The sequence below is a fragment of the Vipera ursinii genome (genome assembly GCF_947247035.1).
Source record: "Vipera ursinii genome assembly, chromosome: 1".
Classification (NCBI taxonomy): domain Eukaryota; kingdom Metazoa; phylum Chordata; class Lepidosauria; order Squamata; family Viperidae; genus Vipera; species Vipera ursinii.
In genome coordinates, this window is record NC_139512.1 from 84,890,069 (window position 1) to 84,910,599 (window position 20,531).

The 20,531-nt window shown below is 40.9% G+C and overlaps 1 protein-coding gene across 5 annotated transcripts in view; it reads left to right on the top strand.

Annotated features, from left to right (window-relative positions):
- The window catches only part of SHANK2 (SH3 and multiple ankyrin repeat domains 2), a 394,189-nt gene that overhangs the window by 82,488 nt on the left and 291,170 nt on the right, over positions 1-20,531 (top strand). For all 5 annotated transcript variants that reach the window (XM_083374122.1, XM_083374125.1, XM_083374126.1 and 2 more), the window contains one exon: positions 6,410-6,476. In XM_083374122.1, coding sequence (XP_083230248.1) covers positions 6,410-6,476 — 67 coding nt within the window. The remainder of the gene's footprint in view (positions 1-6,409; positions 6,477-20,531) is intronic.

Here is a 20,531-nt window from a genome sequence, read left to right on the forward strand (position 1 = left end):
TTGAATGCTGATTAAAATAGATTGTCATTGTATAAATATGAGGTAATGCTTTGGGGTATTCATGAAATACATTAAGGACGTACCAGCCCACTTAAAATTATTCCATGCTATGTGAATGGAATAAAATTTGCAACATCTTGCAACATTTCAAAATTTCCATTGCTATGGAAAGCAGTTGTTAACTGAGCTTTGGCCCATTTTTGTCACAGTGGTTAAGTGAATCACTGCAGTTTTTAAGAGAACCATGTGGTCACTAAATGAATGTCTTCCCCCATTGACTTTGCTGGTTGGAAACAGCTGGGAAGGTTACAAATAGTGATCACCTGACACCAGGACAGTGCAACTGTCATAAATATATGCCATTTGCTAAGTGCATGAGTTTTGATCATGTGACTATGGGATTGCTGCAACTGTTATGTGAAAATAGTAATGTCAGGTTTTTTTCAGTACTATAGTAATTTTGAATTACTTACAACTTACAAACGGTTGTAAGTTGAGGACTGCCTGTATTATCCAACATTCCTATCAAATGGAGACTCAAAATTTTTGCCAACTGCTTTTCATAAGGTATTAACTATAGTAATTCATCCAAATCAAGCTTTTAACGCTATTAGACTTATGGAGAGTCATTTTAGCATTTTATTCTGATAACAATGGATGAGTTCTATTGCCTTTGTTAGATGTAAAAAAAAGTCTGATGTGAAATTAATTCAACAATAGATTTTGATATCCATCAATATTTAAAATGGACTCCAATTCATCTGTTGGAGAGGTAATTTATTCCATACTGTGCAGTACATTACAGATATGTCTGATGGATTTCTTGTTTAAGCATCAGCAGTTTGATAAACTGGATTCTTGGAAGGGAAGTTATGGATTAAAGATGGCATTTTTTTTTATCAAACATGGACTGTGTTAAATTTGGGCTGCAGTCAAAAAGAGAAAAAATGTATTCCTAGAAGAATATGGGTGTGTTGATTAATGTTTAACTTAATAAATTTTGTCAATTTTCAATCTTTGAATTGGCTTTGGGGAAAGGAAAGAGGCAATAAAATTTCTTACGTTCTGTATTTAATGTAAAAGATGAGTTGCATTAGCTGAGTTATTACTATGAATTTTGCAATATAATTTTATTGATTTTTTTTTGTTGTTGTTGTTAGCTGCGAAGTCGTGTCCGACCCATCGCGACCCTATGGACAACATTCCTCCAGGCCTTCCTGTCCTCTACCATTTTCTGGAGTCCATTTAAGCTCACGCCTACTGCTTCAGTGACTCCATCCAGCCACCTCATTCTCTGTCGTCCCCTTCTTCTATTGCCCTCGATCTTTCCCAGCATTAGGCTTTTCTCCAGTGAGTCCTTCCTTCTCATTAGGTGGCCAAAGTATTTGAGTTTTAGCTTCAGGATCTGGCCTTCTAAAGAGCAGTCGGGATTGATCTCCTCTAGGACTGACCGGTTTGATCGCCTTGCAGTCCAAGGGACTCGCAGGAGTCTTCTCCAGCACCATAGTTCAAAGGCCTCAATTCTTTGCCGCTCAGCCTTTCTTATGGTCCAACTTTCACTGCCATACATTGCAACTGGGAAGACCACAGCCTTGACTATACGCACTTTTGTTGACAGTGATTTTTTTTACTTTTTACTTTTTTTATTCTTTTGTTTTCTTTTTTCTGATGACTAAGTTTTTAGTTTTTAAATGAACCTAAGTCATTAGTCTACATACATTATTTAGCGACTGATTTTTTTTTCTTACTATTTAATCTGAGTTGAATTGTTGGAATGGTATATATACATTTGTTTTCCTACTTTTGTTCCACTTTACCCATACCTTTAAGAAAAGATGAGCTGCCATCAGAGAAAGAAACATGACTTTTGATTTGTATCAGAGATTCCTACAGGAGAATTTAGGTAGTTCTTGTGTTATGATGATTTGAAGTTACAGTGGTGCTAAACAAATGGAATTTATGTCCAGTCCCCTAAGTTACAGTCGCCGACAGTCACATGATTAATATTAGGGTGCTTGGTAGCCTGCACACATTTATGACTGCATGGGCACTTCAGTCTCTCCCCACCACTTGTCTCCTTCATATGTATTGGCCAAGGCATTCCAAGGCTCCTGCTACCCTGTTCTCTGTCACTCTCAGCTTTCTATTCACCCCCTTCTTGCTTCTGTTGACCAAGCAACACCAGCTTGGCCCTTCACAAGGAAGTGCTACCCACACAAAGCCTCCTTCCAGCATTTGAGTATAGCAGTTTCTGCCCAAGCGCTCAGGAAGAAGACTTGTATGGTAGCAGCTGCCTTGAAAAGGGCCAGACTGGGCATATCTTGCCAGCAGTGCAAGCAAGAGGATGGCAAAGTTCAGCTGGGACAGTGGAGCACAGGGAAGCGAGGGCCTCAGACTGCGGGGTGTGTGTGGCTTTGAACCGTGCTGCTTGGGTTGTGCGTTGATCTGGATGCTGGGCTGATATGGCTCAGCTTTGCACTGCACCTCAAATGCTTCTTGTAGCCCCGGAGTTGTGATGTTCCAAGAAGCCCTGACTTGCACTGAAGCCGGGGCTTCTTGGCACACCACAAGTTACTGAATGCAGTTACTAATTTAAGGGACAATTGCTTTTCCAGAATGATAATACTGCATGTTGGATGACTTGCTTTTAAAATAAAGGAAACATCCACCAAACCTTGGCATTATATGTTCATTCACATTCTCTTTTTATTTCAATATCGCCTTCTTGAAATTCTGATAACATTCAGTCAAAAAGATAAGCAGTTTCAGATTCTGAACATCTAAATTTAATTATTTTAATTGTTCTTAACTTTTGTAATTTGTATTGTTATTTTAAATTCCTTGTGAACCACCCTGAGTCCTACGGGAGAAGGGCGGTATATAAGTCCAATAAACATAAACATAAACATAAACATAGAAGGGAGAACAGTTTTTCATAGAAATGTAAGATGATCAGAATAATATTTATCAAAATCTAGTAATGTTTATAGATAACTGAATAGTTAAATGACTAAGAGACAAGATCATTTCTAAAATGGAAATTATCAAACAATTCTTTGTATGGAGATTTCAGTTGCAAACTGAAAATGTAGTGTAGTTCCCAGACTAATACTGTTAATGCTCCAAAGCAGCTTGGGCTTTATTAAGCTTAAATTGAGTGGATTATCATATGATATAATCCAGGGGATAAAAAGAAAAATTATCATCATTATTACCACCACGACTACCTCCTCCTCCTCCTCCTTCATCATCATCGTCAAACAGGCACAAAATAAATGGTAACACTAATAAATACCTGCATAAATAAATATGTTTATCTATTAAATTTATAGGTTTATCCAGTCTTTATGGCTCTGGTCTAAGTGGATTATCCATGCCTATATATTAATTTCAAATCATTATTCTGAGTGATAAGCTTCACAGGGTATGTTTTCATTTAGATCCTTAGGGTGAATGGAGAGTTATATTTAATGGCTAAAATGATCCCTTCCAACGTTTTGTTTTAATATTGTGTGATCATATTTTCAGTTAAAAACATAGCATTCAAATAATATTTTCCTTTTTCTAATAATTTTTATATATAAAAATCAAATTCTGCCGTAAGTCTTTAGGACTGCAAAATTAAGAACTGAAAACTGAAAAAAAAGTTTATCAACTTTTGTGGATTGATAATAACATGTTCTTCTATTATTTGCTTTTTATGTTTGCATTTTATTCTGGTACTTGCTTGCCTATTGGTGGAAAAATGTTGTCACATGTCACTGTTATGGAGTGTTGTTGCCAAATGTGCTTTTGCTAATTCTGTAGCCAACATATGTTTTTGTGAATCATCCGTTGACCAGTCCTATGTTTAAAATCCATGTTTATAGAAATTAAAGCCGCTTTTTAATGGTATATGACTGGGGAGGTATAGTGGTTTGGTGGCTTAATAGACACTGGTTGTTTGAGTACTACCTCTATTTGATGAAGTAAGCTCCTGTCACTTGCCTCAGCCTGTGCCACTGCAGCAGCTTGAAAGCATGTAAATGCAAGTAGATAAATAGGTACCACTTTGGTGGGCAGGTAACAGCATTCCATGTTTTGCCTATGCTTTGCCCTTCAGTGTGACATTATGCTGGCCATAGGACTGTGGAATTGTTGGACAGCACTGGCTCAGTAGTTTATAGAAACAGAGATGAACACTGCCTCCCAAAGTTGGCTCTAATTAGCAGAGTAAAACCCCAGAGGCACTTTTATCTTTTTAGGTACACGACTCATTAGTAGTTAGAAAACATACAGAAGATTGTGCTGTGGAGGTCTTTCATCATCTATATATTCCTAGAATTTGAAACTTATAACATGCTGTACATTACATGGTCTTATCTTGTGGCGATAAGGACGGCGAAGTCTAACTACTTTGCCGCCCTTGTCGCGTCCGCAGATAATCGCCCGGCCGCCCTGTTTAGGGTGACTCGCTCCCTCCTTAACCAGGAGGTGAGAGAGGATCCCTTGCAGGGACGAGCCGAGGAGTTTAGTCACCATCTGGCGGACAAAATCGCTCTGATCCGGACCGGCTTGGACTCTGACTGGGCAGAGTCCGACGTGGAGGAATCAGGCGGTCTTGAGCATGTTATCTGGACTGAGTTCGACCCTGTTTCCCCTGATGATGTGGACAGGATCATGGGGAGACTGAGCACCACCACCTGTTTGTTGGATCCGTGCCCCTCCTGGCTAGCTTATGCAGCTCGGGAGGGAACACGAGGCTGGTTCCATGCAGTAATAACTGCTTCTTTGAAGGAGGGTGTCTTCCCTGCCGCCTTGAAGGAGGCGGTGGTGAGGCCCCTTCTCAAGAAGCCTGCTTTGGACCCGGCTGTTTTAAACAACTATCGTCCAGTCTCCAACCTTCGCTTTCTGGCGAAGGTTGTTGAGAGTGTGGTGGCGCATCAGCTCCCTCTGTTCCTGGAGGAGACTGATTATCTGGACCCGTACCAATCGGGCTTCAGGCCCGGATACAGCACGGAGACGGCATTGGTCGCACTGGTGAATGATCTCTGGAGGGCTAGGGACAGGGGTTGCTCCTCTGTCCTGGTCCTATTAGATCTCTCAGCGGCTTTTGATACCATCGACCATGGTATCCTGCTGCGGCGTCTCAGGGGGTTGGGAGTGGGAGGCACCGTTTTACGGTGGTTCTCCTCCTACCTCCGGGGCCGCTCGCAGTCGGTGTTGACAGGAGGGCAGAGATCCGCCCCGAGGTCTCTCATTTGTGGAGTTCCTCAGGGGTCGGTTCTCTCACCTCTCCTGTTCAACATCTACATGAAGCCGCTGGGTGAGATCATTCGTGGTTTTGGGGTGGGGTATCACCAGTATGCTGATGATACCCAACTTTTTCTTTCCACCCCGAACCAACCCAGTGATGCCCTCTCCGTGATGTCCCGGTGCCTGGAGGCGGTTCAGGTCTGGATGGGGAGAAACAGGCTTCGTCTCAATCCCGCCAAGACCGAGTGGCTGTGCGTATCGGCGTCCCGGGTTAACCATGTTATTCCACCTCTAATGATGGGGGGTGAGGTGTTACCCCCCGTTGATAGGGCTCGCAACTTGGGCGTCCTCCTGGATTCACGGCTCAATTTTGAAGATCACATAGGAGCCGTGACCAGGGGGGCTTTTGCACAGGTTCGCCTGGTGCGCCAGTTGCGTCCCTATCTGGACCGGGACGCCCTACGCACAGTCACTCATGCGCTTGTGACCTCCCGTTTGGACTACTGTAACGCTCTCTACATGGGGCTGCCCTTGAAGACCACTCGGAGGCTTCAACTGGTGCAGAATGCGGCCGCACGAGTTGTAATGGGGGTTTCCCGATACTCCCATGTAACACCTCTACTCCGCGAGCTGCATTGGCTTCCGGTTGCCCTCCGGGTGAAATTCAAGGTGCTGGTTATCACCTATAAAGCCCTACATGGCCTGGGTCCGGGATATTTGAGGGAACACTTGCTGCCGGCATCAAACGCCCTTCGCCCAGTGCGCTCCCACAGGGAGGGTCTGCTCAGGGTTCCGCCGGTGAGAGATTGCCGGCGGGTGACACCCAGGGATAGGGCCTTCTCAGTGGGAGCGCCTGCCCTCTGGAACCAGCTGCCGGTGGAGCTGAGGACTGCCCCCGACCTCCGATCATTCCGCCGGGGCCTGAAGACCTGGCTTTTTCAGCTCTCGGGCCCAGACTGAGGAAGAATTTTTAATTTGGGTTTTTTTTAACTGACTACAGGGTTAATTTAATACTTTTTAATTTGTTCTTAATTTTTGTATTTTGGATTTTTAATTCCCTGTAAACCGCCCTGAGTCCTCAGGGAATAGGGCGGTATATAAATATAACTAAATAAATATAACTAAATAAATTATACACTAATTATTGGATATAACCTGTTTTATAATTTTTCAGGTGGCAATAATTGCTGGAAATTTTGAGCTTGCTGAATTTATCAAGAACCATAAGGAAACTGATATTGGTATGTACATTGGGATTTCTGTTCAGTTTTGTATGGAAGTTATTCCACTGACTAGTCAATTATATAGAATGAGAATAAAATGAAATATTTTTTGTATTATATGTTAAATAATTGTTGATATATAAAATTGATTAAAAATATACTTTGAAAAAGTCCAAACATTATTTAATATTGGAAAATATATTTTAAAATATTAATATAAAGAGAGGTAAGAGTCCTGTGCATTAAGCTTCATGAATATGTCAACAAGGAAAGAGTAATGGATATTTCAACTAATAATTATTTTCTAATATTTATCAAAATGTGGAGTCCTGGTGCTCTCTAAGCTTGGTTGCTTGCTTGCAGATGTTTTGTTACCAGACCAGGTAATACCTTCAATGCTATAAGGGAGGGGATTTGCTCTATGTTTATATTGCTACTTACTACAGATTATTACAACCACATCGCATTACCACTGCATGCACATTCACTGAAACCCTTAAAATATCTTAAGTAAATCAAAATGCTCTGTAGCACCAGATGAAAAACAGAAATCTTATAAAACATACAATGTAAGGATTGTAACATCCACTGCTTTCTGGCACTGAAGATAATAATTAGTTTGATAACAAAATGTCTGCAAGTTAAAAAAAATCAAGCTCAGATGACATTAAGGTTTTCAGAGTTCAACCCTGAGATACATATATTTTCTTCTATTGATATCTATCAAAATATTACTTCTGTTAGAAGAGTATCAGAAAAAAATGCTTCTAATACACTTTTACAAACCAGGGGAATGACCAATGCAGTGCAATGCTATACATCGTCTTTTAAGAGTTTTTTCATCTAGAAGATATGTCAAATGTGTGATTGGATAAAGAGGGAAGATCTTTCCTGTGGTTTTTTTTGGATCTTTTGGATCTTTTTACTTAGAGAATATTGAAAGGAATGCTGTGAATATAATTTACTTGGACTTCAGTAAGGCATTTGATAAAGTAGATCGGAACCTACTACTTGATAAGATAGAAAAATGTGGGTTAGACAGCATCACCACCAGATGGATTCATAGCTGGCTGACCGGCCGTACTCAGCATGTGGTCCTCAATGGAACTGCATCTACATGGAGGGAAGTGTGTAGTGGGGTGCCCCAGGGCTCTGTTCTGGGCCCAGTGCTCTTCAACATTGTCATCAGTGATTTGGACGAGGGGATAGATGGGGAACTCATCAAATTTACAGATACCAAGCTGGCAGGAATAGCCAACACTCCAGAAGATAGGCTTAAGATACAGAAGGATCTTGACAGACTTCAACATTGGGCGCTATCTAACAAAATAAAATTCAATGGTGAAAAAATTAAGGCTCTACATTTAAGCAAGAAAAACCAAATGCACAGTGACAGTATAGGTGGTTACCTTGCTCAATAGTAGTAACTGTGAGAGGGATCTCGGAGTCCTAGTAGATAATCACTTAAATATGAGCCAGCAGTGTGCTGCAGCTGCCAAAAAAGCCAACACAGTGCTAGGCTGCATTAACAGAGGGATAGAATCAAGATCACGTGAAATGTTAATACCACTTTACAATGCCTTGGTAAGGCCACACTTGGAATACTGCACCCAGTTTTGATCACCATGATGTAAAAAAGATGTTGATACTCTAGAAAGAGTACAGAAAAGAGCAACAAAGTTGATCAGGGGACTGGAGGCTAAAACATATAAAGAATGGTTGGTGGAATTGGGTATGTCTAGTTTAATGAAAAGAAGGACTGGGGTGACATGATAGCAGTGTTTCAATATCTCAGGGTTTGCCACAAAGAAGAGGGAATCAAGCTATTCTCTGAAGCACCTGAAGGCAGGACAAAAAGTAATGGATGGAAACTAATCAAAGAGAGAAGCTACATAGAACTAAGGAGAAATTGCCTGACAGTTAGAACAATTAATCAGTGGAACAACCTGCTTCCAGAAGTTGTGAGTGCTCCAACGCTGGAGGTTTTTAAGAAGAGATTAGACAGCCATATGTCTGAAATGGTATAGGCTCTCCTGCCTGAGCAGCAGGTTGGAGTACAAAAATACAAAAGCAAATAGTAGGACACAGTGGGGAGGAAAAAGGTGGGGAAAGTGTGGGGGAGAAGAGAAAAAGAACAGACTTCCTCTGTTGCAGTAGAAGGAAGCATTAACATTGAACCTCAACTTTTTACTTTTCCATAATATTATAAACTAGCCATTTCTATAACAACAAATGAATCTAATCAGTAAACCCCCCCCTTTTTAGTCATCAAAGTTTTTGACACCTTGCTAAGCACTGGTGGTGCTCAAATATTGTCATGTCCTAAAAGTGGTACAATCTGTGATAAGGTTGAAAAGCCCTGCTCTAGAAGACCTCCAAGGTCCCTTCCAACTCTATTATTACTATTACTATTACTATTACTATTACTATTATTACTATTACTATTACTATTACTATTACTATTACTATTACTATTACTATTATTATTATTACATGTAGTCCTCGAGTTACGAATGGAATGGAGCCTGCCCATTCCATTCATAACTCGAAAACTTGTGGGAGTAAATCTCGTACCTTGAATGTGATTCACTCCCTGCTCGTTAAGATGCATGTGGCTCGTTAAGTGAACATGAGGTATCTCGGGGGGGGGGGGAATCCATGGAGGGCCTATTGGTGGAACAAGCTCCCAAGGTGTCCCTGACCCACTAAGACACCTCATGCTTCCCCCTCCCTTCCTTCCGCGCTGGACTCACCTTTAAAACATCTGTCTCCTCTCTGCTGTGTTTCCTGCTGTTGTCCGGATCTGAGGCTGGGGGATGCTTCTGCCTGCCTCCGGAGGCTGGATTCAGGCATCTGTGGCTTTTTCCAGGTCGCTGCTGCCCGAAAGTGAGGCTGGGGGATGCTTCCGCATGTCTTGGAGTATTGAAGGCCTGGTGCCTAGAGAGACCTGAGGCGAGTGTGGGGAGGGAGGGAATAACAAGGGTGAATATTGCAGTGCCACTCTGGTCACTTGTAAGGCAGTACGACTGCCATGGTGTGGCAACATTCATAATTTTGGGACTTGCTCATAAACACTGGGGGGCATTTATCATGTAACTTCGAACATTCACTAAGGAAACCCTCGTAACTCAGGGATTGCCTGTATTATTATGGCTATATATATGTGGGATTTACCAGCTCCAATTTATTTACAGCAGTAGATTTAATCAGAGAAAACATATTTTGCCAGAGTTATACTTTTGATTATACCCAGTCCCTGTCTCTCAGCCCTAGGAATAAAAAGGCAATCCACTTCTGAGAATCTTGCCATGAAAACTGTAGGGCAGTTAGTTGCCAGAAGTCAACACATACACACACAGAGAGACACAGACACAGGCACAGACACACACACACACACACACACACTTCTGAAGGCAGGCAAGAGAAAAATTGCATTTGATCATTATATTCACACATTTTTAGACTTTCCTTTATAGACAGGGAAGCTAAGAAAACTTATGAAGCTAGGACCTGTTTCCACATAAAAATAGCATCTAAATAAGCTTGCGGTTGATGTCATTTCAGTAGTAAATCACTTGCTGTACACTCGTAGAGCTATTTTTTGATCAGAAATGAGCAGTATGTGTGTTTCATATCTTTAAAAAAATCAAATTCTTAGTTGGAAAGATGCACATACTTAAATATATTTTACAGCATTTTTTTGATAGGACAAACAAGATCCTGGTCTTTAATATATAGGCATTTAATAAGTGAATAAGGTTTTTTGGCTGAGTCACAAGTATTTCTTTGATAGGTGCCTGTATTTTAAATATTACACTAAATGTGATTTATTTTAAGTTATTCAAATTTCACAATGTTAATAAGCCTTTTATATAAATATTACAGATACATCAGAGTATTTTTAATAAGCACCTTAAATTATTCTTGAGAGCTGCATCATTTCATTTACTGCATGTTTTATAACCAGTGTTCCATCTTTTAAGAAGGAAAGTCTTTAGTGTCCAAAAGATAAATATCCTTGATTGACATGTTATCCTTGCTTGCTGTACTGCAGTTAGTTGTCACATTTTATGTTTTTATTTATCTGAAGGGAAAGTAATAGATTAAAGGCTACGATGAATAAAAAAAGTTAATCCCTGATTGTTTTCATCCAGTCTACAGCTGTCTGTGACTAAATGAGCACTGAAGCTTTAGAAAGCATTTGCCATACAGCATTTACTAGGGCCTCTATAGGATGGAGACGCAAAAAACTAGCAATAATATATATAGGAATCTGGACTATCTCTTTAAATACGGGTCTGCACATTTGAAATATGTTGCAAACCAAGAATCCTTTGACTTGGATAATCTATTTTTAAATCTTCTTTTTATTTTGTATTGCCTTGGCTGTTTGTAATGAGATGAATTATCCAATGGATTAAATGACATGGGTTGTTCCTCTTCAAGTGAACAAGGTTTGTTTTATCATATTCCTTTTCCTTCGGCTGCTCTGAAGATAGAAACAAGAGAGATTTTATTTTAAATATGAAACACATTGAGGTGGTGGTGTGTGAGTTTTGGTAGTTGATTAGCAGACTAACTAATACTTAGATACTGTTGCTAGGCTTCAAGTCAGAGTTCTTGTATCCCTCTATAATTATGCAGGAATGTGTATATGTGATGATTTGTGGGTGTTTCAAGCATTTTTTAAAATTTAATTTTATATATGTGGATAGCAAATGGCTGCTGATGCATTCAACCCATTCTTTATTATATGTGCTATATTTGGCATTTGCTTTAGAATTAATATATTGGTATTCCAGATATCAATGCACTACACATGCTGCTTATAATGGAAAATGGTTTTTGTTTATATTTTGAAGAAACAGCTGTCATTTCTGCTTATTTGCATCTTAAGCATTTATTTGGAAGCCAGAGTGATTGAGGTCAATATTACTGCTTCTTAACTAAGAATTTGAATTATCTACCATCTGGTTTAATTCTATTCATTTATTTATAGCATTTCAAATGAATTCAAGAATGGGATTTATAAAAATATATTTTTTTCAGACTAACATAGGTATCAGAATTTTTAAAATCCTGATTTTCACCAATTGAAATTAGAAATACAAAAGGAACCTTAAATAAAACAGTGAGCAGCATGTGTGAGCTGTACTATTTTTATCTTGCCTTCTTAGTAGAACTAAAAAGGGTAGGAAGTTTTATTGTGGCCATGTTCATTCACCATTGTAGTTATGAGTAATCTTAATCTTCATTCAAATGCTATAATGAATTTCTCATGGCAGTTTTATTTTAAAAGCTAAAATAAAAATAATACTGACAGTTTAACATGCTTACTTTTTAAGTAAAAGATGTCATGAATCTAAAGCCATGGTTCATCTGGAAACCATAAAATTTTAAACTTTTGTTCTGAACCAAGAAAAGAATAGAACACCTCACTATCTAAATCTATTTGGTGCATTTAATTTATAAGAATAAAAGTGATCGCAATTATGCATTATCAAGATGATATCAAATATGGGGCCACTAACTGACATGTAAAATATGAACGTTAAATAGCCATATTGCTAGAAAATAGATAAGCTACTTCTCCTATTTTGCTTAATAGAATGCAGAAATTTTCATTCTTATAGAACATAATGTTCTCCTAATCTCCTAATTAAAGGGGGCATGATGGCTCAGCGGTTAAAGATGATGAGCTTGTCAACTGAAAAGCTTACAGCCTAGGTTCGAGATTTGAGTGCTGAGTGACGAGGTGAGCTCCCGTCCTTGCCCCATCTCCTGCCCACCTAGCAGTTCAAAAGCAATAGCAGACTTATATACCACTTCACAGTGCTTTACAGTCCTCCCTAAGCAGTTTACAGAGTCAGCATGTTGCCTCCAACAATCTGGGTCCTCATTTTATCAACCTTGGAAGGATGAGTCAACTTTGAGACTATGAGAATCGAAATGCTGGCAGTTGGCAGAGTTAGCCTGCAATACTGCATTCTAACCACTGCTCATAAAACATGCAAATGCGAATATATATATACCGTATATACTTGAGTATAAGCCGAATTTTTCAGCCCACTTTTTGGGCTGAAAAATTCCACTTCAGCTTATACTCCAGTCAACAAAAAAACTTACTGAGGACTTGTGCGCGGCCGAGGCTTTGGAGCTTCCGGGATCGCGCTCACCTCTCCCAAGCCACCGCCGTCCGGAGACCTGCCGAAGTTTGGGGAGGTTTGGGGAGGTGCGCGCGCACCTCCCCAAAAGTCCCCAAACGAAGCCGGGTCTCCGTTCCTCTGCGCCCTGCCTGCCTGCTTCTTTCCACAGCGGAAAGAAGCAGGGAGGCAGGGGGCGGAGGAACGGAGACCCGGCGACGTTTGGGGAGGTTTGGGCGCCTCTCCAAATATCCCCAAACGTCGCCGGGTCTCCGTTCCTCTGTGCCCTGCCTGCCTGCTTCTTTCCACAGCAGAAAGAAGCAGGGAGGCAGGGGGCGGAGGAACGGAGACCCGGCGACGTTTGGGGAGGTTTGGGCGCCTCTCCAAATATCCCCAAACGTCGCCGGGTCTCCGTTCCTCTGTGCCCTGCCTGCCTGCTTCTTTCCACAGCGGAAAGAAGCAGGGAGGCAGGGGGCGGAGGAACGGAGACCCGGCGACGTTTGGGGAGGTTTGGGCGCCTCTCCAAATATCCCCAAACGTCGCCGGGTCTCCGTTCCTCTGTGCCCTGCCTGCCTGCTTCTTTCCACAGCGGAAAGAAGCAGGGAGGAAGGGGGCGGAGGAACGGAGACCCGGCGACGTTTGGGGAGGTTTGGGCGCCTCTCCAAATATCCCCAAACGTCGCCGGGTCTCCGTTCCTCTGTGCCCTGCCTGCCTGCTTCTTTCCACAGCGGAAAGAAGCAGGCAGGCAGGGCACAGAGGAACGGAGACCCGGCGACGTTTGGGGATATTTGGAGAGGCGCCCAAACCTCCCCAAACGTCGCCGGGTCTCCGTTCCTCCGCCCCCTGCCTGCCTGCTTCTTTCCGCTGTGGAACGAAGCAGCCTGAACGAAGCGGAGGCTTGCAGAACGGCGGATCGGCTTATACTCAAGTCACCAACTTTTTCCAGTTTTTGGGGGTGAAATTGGGGGTCTCGGCTTATACTCGAGTCGGCTTATACTCAAGTATATACGGTATATATATATATATATATATATATATATATATATATATATATATATATATATATATATATGTGTGTGTGTGTGTGTGTGTGTGTGTGTGTGTGTGTGTGTGTGTGTGTGTAAATTACTAACAAAGAATTAAAGGGAAACTGGGATGCATTTCTGACTCCTTAGTCGTCCTCAGCCAGCCATACCTGAGGACGACTAAGGAGTCAGAAATGCATCCCAGTTTCCCTTTAATTCTTTGTTAGTAATTTACACAAATATATGAATTGTCCGGTGTGACTACTGCCTGTTCGATAGCCTTCAAGATAGGCTGAAAACAGGAAATAAAGATTTGCCCCATGTTTGGGGCCTAGCAAGGTAATCTAAATAGTTAACATTTGAAACATATATATATATATATATATATATATATATATATATATATATATATATATATATATATATATATATATATATATATATATATATATATATATTTATTTCATGGTGGCCACATGATCATGGAAAATGTCTTCAGACAACGCTGGCTCCCCTTGGCCATGAAATGGAGGTGTGCACCATGCCCTAGAGTCAGATACGATTAGACAGGGAAACCTTCACCTTTAATCTCGTATTACTTGTACGTTTTAATTGCCCAGTCATTCTTCCCCACATCAAAACAATTTAAGGTACTCTACATCTCTGAAAATATTTAATAAAATTCATTCATCATACAATAGTTCAGTTGTTAGGATTTTTGGCTGCATAATTGTAAAAGACTTGTCAAATGCCATAGTGGAATTTGAAATAACAATATTCTACTGCTCTGTCATTCAGTAATTGTTTTTCTGTTTTGCAATGACCCACTGGGTTGACAGAGCAAAGGATTAATAAGAAAAGAAGTTCTGAGGTGTGACTGTCTAAGGACATTGTATGAGGAGAAATTTCATGCTTTTTTGAAGTTTTAATTATTCTGTATTTTAATAGGAATTAGAATGGTAACACCATATAAAATAATAAATATCTGTCCTAACTTTTGAAAGGAAATAGATTTTATAAAAGAAAGAATGGATACATTGTAAAGTGTACAGAAATTAACCTAATGAGATAAAAGTAAGCTAAAAGTAACAATTATATGAGCTGTATTATTTTCATTTATGATGGAATGTTATAGCATCTTTTTCTGATGCTATACCTGTTAGTATACCTATTGATCATTCTTTAAAAAAGCACATTGACTTAAGTTTTTTTGGATGATGTTATATTTTTCTATGACTTTTAGGCACAGAATTTTAATTTTGCTAAATAGAGACAAAAGAAAATAGTGAAGACTGACTCCATAATATGTAATAAAAGTCATCCTTGATTTATGATCGTAACTGAGCTTGTACTTATGATTGTTAAGTTGTGATAGTTATTAAGTGGGTCATCACATGGCGACACCCGATTTTATCACTTTTGTGGTGGTTTTTAGATGAATGTGGCAGTCATAAAGCAAATGCTGTGATTGTTAAGCAAGCCCATTGTTTCTGACAAAAACAAAAATTGTGTTCATGTGACTGCAGGACATTGCAATTTGCTGTAAATGTGGGCTAGTTGCCAATGGCCCAAAATGCAGTCTTGCAACTGCCCATCAGAACTTCAAATCCAGATCATAAGTAGCTTTTTTAGGTTCTGTCCTATCTTTGGTTGCTAAGCGACTGGTCATAAATCAAGGAACGCCTTTATTGTATTTACATTAAAATTATTTTTACAACCTATGGGTTAAAAAAATGAAGATGTTTGGGTCAATGTAATTAAAAACATCTAGTTAGCCTGCTGAACACTTCCCCCTGTTTCAACTGCTGTAGTGTCAGTCTTATTGCATCTCTCTACTTTTGCAACCTAGTTTGGATTGATCACCACATGGCTCACCACATGGTTTGTTGTCCTCTTCTGATCTGTGCATACAAGGAGCACCAACTTTTTAAATAACTTGATTACAATTGTTTAAATATGAGCCAGGAGTGTACTGCAGCTGCCAAAAAAGCCAACACAGTGCTAGGCTGCATTAACAGAGGGATAGAATCAAGATCATGTGAAATGTTAATACCACTTTACAATGCCTTGGTAAGGCCACACCTGGAATACTGCATCCAATTTTGGTCACCACGATGTAAAAAAGATGTTGAGACTCTGGAAAGAGTACAGAGAAGAGCAACAAAGATGATTAGGGGACTGGAGGCTAAAACATATAAGGAATGGTTGGTGGAATTGGGTATGTCTAGTCCAGGGGTAGGCAACCTCGGCTCTTTTATGACTCATGGACTTCAACTCCCAGAATTCCTGAGTCAGCTATGCTGACTCAGGAATTCTGGGAGTTGGAGTCCATGAGTCATAAAAGAGCCGAGGTTGCCTACCCCTAGTCTAGTCTAATGAAGAGGACGAGGGGTGACATGATAGCAGTGCTCCAATATCTCAGGGGCTGCCACAAAGAAGAGGGAGTCAACCTATTCTCCAATGCACCTGAAGGCAGGACAAGAAGCAACAAATGGAAACTAATCAATGAGAGAAACAACCTAGAACTAAGGAGAAATTTGCTGACAGTCAGAACAATTAATCAGTGGAACAATCTGCCTCCAGAAGCTGTGAATGCTCCAACACAGGAAGTCTTTAAGAAGAGACTGGACAGCCATTTGTCTGAAATGGTATAGGGCAGACATGTCAAACACAAGGCCCGGGGGCCGGATCCGGCCCGCGAAGTGGTTTCATGTGGCCCGTGAAGCTATCCTGGAAACAGTGAGGGAACGGCCCCCACTGCCTTGGCCCTGGCCCAGAGACTCTCCTTCTGCCAGAGACCCTCAGATCTGTCCCACTCCTGCCCAGGCCCCCATAGGTACCCTTGATGCAAACGATGTAGAGCTGGCCATTCCCACCCAGTAGGCCATATGCACTCTAGCCACGCCCACCCAGTAGGCCAGGCCCACCCTGGCCATACCCACCCGGCCCCCTGAGGGCAACCACAATGCTGATGCAGCCCTCAATGAAATTGAGTTTGACACCCCTGGTATAGGGTTTCCGCCTGAGCAGGGGGTTGGACTAGATGACCTCCAAGGTCCCTTCCAACATCATCATCATCATCATCATCATCATCATCATCATCATCATCATTATTATTATTATTATTATTATTATTATTATTTACAATTCATATTCCTATATGCTTGGTTTCATTGAGCTATCGGGATCACCTGGCTTTCCCTCTTGTCAGAAGGGCCATCCGACATTTTGCGCCAACTCTTTAGAACCAAAACCCTCTGAATTATGTTTGGAGTCAGTCGCCTGAGGCTTAAAAAAGCCCTTTCTATTTTCCAGGATGTTTATGAAGCTCAAGCAGTGCGCAATGCCATTTTAAATTACAGTCGTGTTTTGGGTTACATAATATTTTTAAATTGATTTTTTTATAGTGATGTAGATTGAGACTAGTTTATATTATTTTTATTGTTTTGCTTGTATTCTGCTTAAGTGCAAGTGGCTACCAAATAAAAATGCTTTTCTTCCTCCTCCTCATGCTCCAAAACATAAGTGTCAGGCAGTTTTACTTGATCTTTCTTTTGTTCACCTGAAAATTGCTAGCTTGGAGCCATCTGAATTTTTTGTATTGTTTTCCAAAAGTGCCACTGGTGGTATAGCCTCAAAATCACAGTGATTTCAGGAGCACTTTTCCTGCCATATGCTTTGTTTCTCCATCTCTGCACTTTGTCTTCCACTAAATCTTACCTAATAAGGTCAAAGAAAGGTTTTCTATCTCCATTTTGGTATTATTTAACTATGATACTCACATTTTAAATAGATAATAATGAACATGCTTTACATTTCTTTCTTTCTAGCTTGGCTGTTCTGGATCTGCCATCTTATTTCCTCTTTCTTTTTCTTCTGAAATATAACATCCTTTGACTTGTTGCCCTTTCTGTTATGGACATTGTTACTCAGCTTGGATTGGTTAATCCCACTGGCGGGAATCCCTGGACACCGGGTTGGGTGCCAGCTGCAAGGCGGGAGATTCCAGCCAGGGGGTTGGTCAGCGTCCAGCGGCTGCCGGACATATAAGCTACCCAAGTCTTGATATCACCTTGACTTCCATGTGCAGCTCAATAAAGCAATGTAACCTCTAAGCCGTCTCCCTGTTATTGCCGCCGATCCGGACACAACAGTGGCAACGAAGGTGGGATCGCGACGGAACAGCGGAGAAAGGCGCGTAAGCAAGGAGCGCGCAGAGCGGGAAATTTGAATCACCGTCAACTGCACAGCGAAGTTCCAGCCCAGCGGCGCCGAATCGTGGAAGGCAGTAAACATGGCTCAAGTCGGCTCGGTGAAGGAATTCAACCCCAGATACCCAGAGGACTGGAAAGAATACGTTGGCCAGGTCGAGGGGTACATGTTGGTGAATGGCATAACCGATGACCGGAAGAAGGCTGCAGCCCTCCTTACGATCAGCGGCACGTCAGTCTACCGAGTCGCCATGGGATTGTGCCAACCAGCTGCCATTGCCAGCGTGTCGTACACGGATCTTTTGGCCAAATTAAAGGAGCATTTCACCCCAAGAGGTCAGAGCTCTTTTGGAGAAGGATCTTCGAAAAAAGGAACCAGAAGCCGGGTGAATCCATAACCGAATTTGTAGCCGCAGTAAGGGAAGCCGCACTCCGTTGTAAATACGACAACCTGGAAGTGCGTATCCGGGACAGAGTAGTCCTGGGGCTTCGCGATGAACAATTGCAAAACAGAATCATTGCAAAGCCCTCCGGAAACTTACAACAAGTTCTGGATGAACTACTCACGTATGAATCCACTGGGAAACGTGACCCCCCACAACAGCAATGGCACAGCGGGTGAAATCAACCAAGAAAGCCATGTGGACAGTGGGGAGGAGGACTACCCGTGGGAAATGGACATCGACGAGATCACCCGGAGAGTCGGAAAAATTCCAGCATGGACCAACTGTTCAGAAGGCACCGACCACCCCAGAAGACATGCACCACCGCAACCGCATGCAGCTCAATAAAGCAATGTAACCTCTAAGCCGTCTCCCTGTTATTGCCGCCGATCCGGACACAACACTTTCACTTTTAATTCTTTCTCATCCCCTCCTTTTTTTTGCAGTTTCTATAATTGGCCTATTAACTGCCTTTTCTTTTATTATTGTCATTTGCCCCAAAAACATTTCCTAGACGAGCTCTTTGCCCTCCCATGCTCCTTGCAGAGGTACAGAAGTATATTTTTGAAATGCTTGCTGTTTCCTTTTACACAAATGTGCATGTTTTGGATTGTCTATATTGTGCTGACCTCAGTCTGTCCTTGGCAAGAACAGTGCTGGAGAAGGTAAATGCATGTATGAATGTTCCTGAATTAGTGATGTAGCTTTGTAAATTTAACGGTAAGAAGATCAATTCAGATAAAAACCTGAAAGGGATGGGCCAAGCTGCTAGCACCCAATTTAGCTTACATTCTGTTTGGAGCTCCAGATGGAATTAAAAAGCTCCCAGCATGCATAGCTTAGGAACAAAGGTAAAAAGAAGATCCTGAGATTAGCAATTTCATATAGATAGAACAGGCTGAATGAAAAAAGAAAGGACACAGATGAAATCCCCTTTTAACCTATATTCTACTATTTCTTGAGAGCAAGTGTAAAGTGCTGAAGAATAAGAATAATCTACATCTTCAACAGCTATTTATGTTATAGAAAGTCTTAGCCACAAACCATGGAAAACTGCATGGAAACTATGAGATTGTGGGGGAGGGCAAGGATAGGTGGAGCAAGATTAAATCAAAGTATGTGATATTGGGAATCAAATTATTAATCTGGAGTCAGTTTTCTGTATAATGGAAATGTTTGAAGGAAACACCTGCAATCATTAGTGATTGAATGGCTATGCGTAATTGAACACCTAGGCCAGGGCTGGGTAGGGGGAGTACCAGGCTGGACCAAAAGGAATTTTGACCCTGTACTCTATATGCATGCATTTGATGAATATGAATGTGAAATCAGAATGGCTTTTTGTGTATTGGTAGGGACATGGGATGTATGGAAAAAGAAAAAAAATGTGCCTGTATGAGTACTTGGGAATAAAAATTAGCTTGTATGTATGTAAAAGTTTTATAGATGCCTGATTTCTTAACCATGTGCATTTTTTCACATAATATCCTGAGGCTGGGTTCCTCACTTCTTGAAGTAATATCCTCTATGTGAATTTTGGATCTTGTATCAAGAATTTGTTCAATTTTATAATCTGTGTAGAGAGGTTCTTTTGCTCAAAATGTACATTTTTAATTTTTTTTTGTCCTTTTTCAGTATTTGCTTGATCTATATAGTACTGCCAAATGGCTCTGTCTTCCAGCTCTTCTGATTCTATTTTAAAATGTGCTGGGATTCATATAAATAGTTTGGGCTGTTTGTAGATTCCAAGATGCTGAAACAGGTTGTTTTGCTATTTTGAAGACTCTAAAGCTTGCAGAAAAACAACTGTCAATAAGATATTTCATGGTCAGTAATTAGTGCTTTGTTCTGCCCTCTCAATTTTATAATTGAGAAATATCCTTTCTTTTTAAAAAAAGAATTAGATAAGTAAATTGATGGCATTTTTTATATTTGTCACAGAGACTCATGTATACAGGTAGTCCTTGACTTACAACCATTTGTTTAGTGAATGTTCGAAGTTACAATGGCACTGAAAAAGTGACTTATGACCAGTTTTCACAATTATGACTGCTGCAGTATCCCCATGGTCATGGATGGATGGCTATCCAGTGCATTGCATTTTCTATATGTTCTGCTCCATTGCTGATTGGCTTCATCCACATGCTTCACTGGATATTCATATTCACTGGAGACTATATCCTATTCCATATGTTGCTTCTATAGTCTATCTATGCCCCAGCCCCTATATAAGTGCCAGAATTTACTTCAG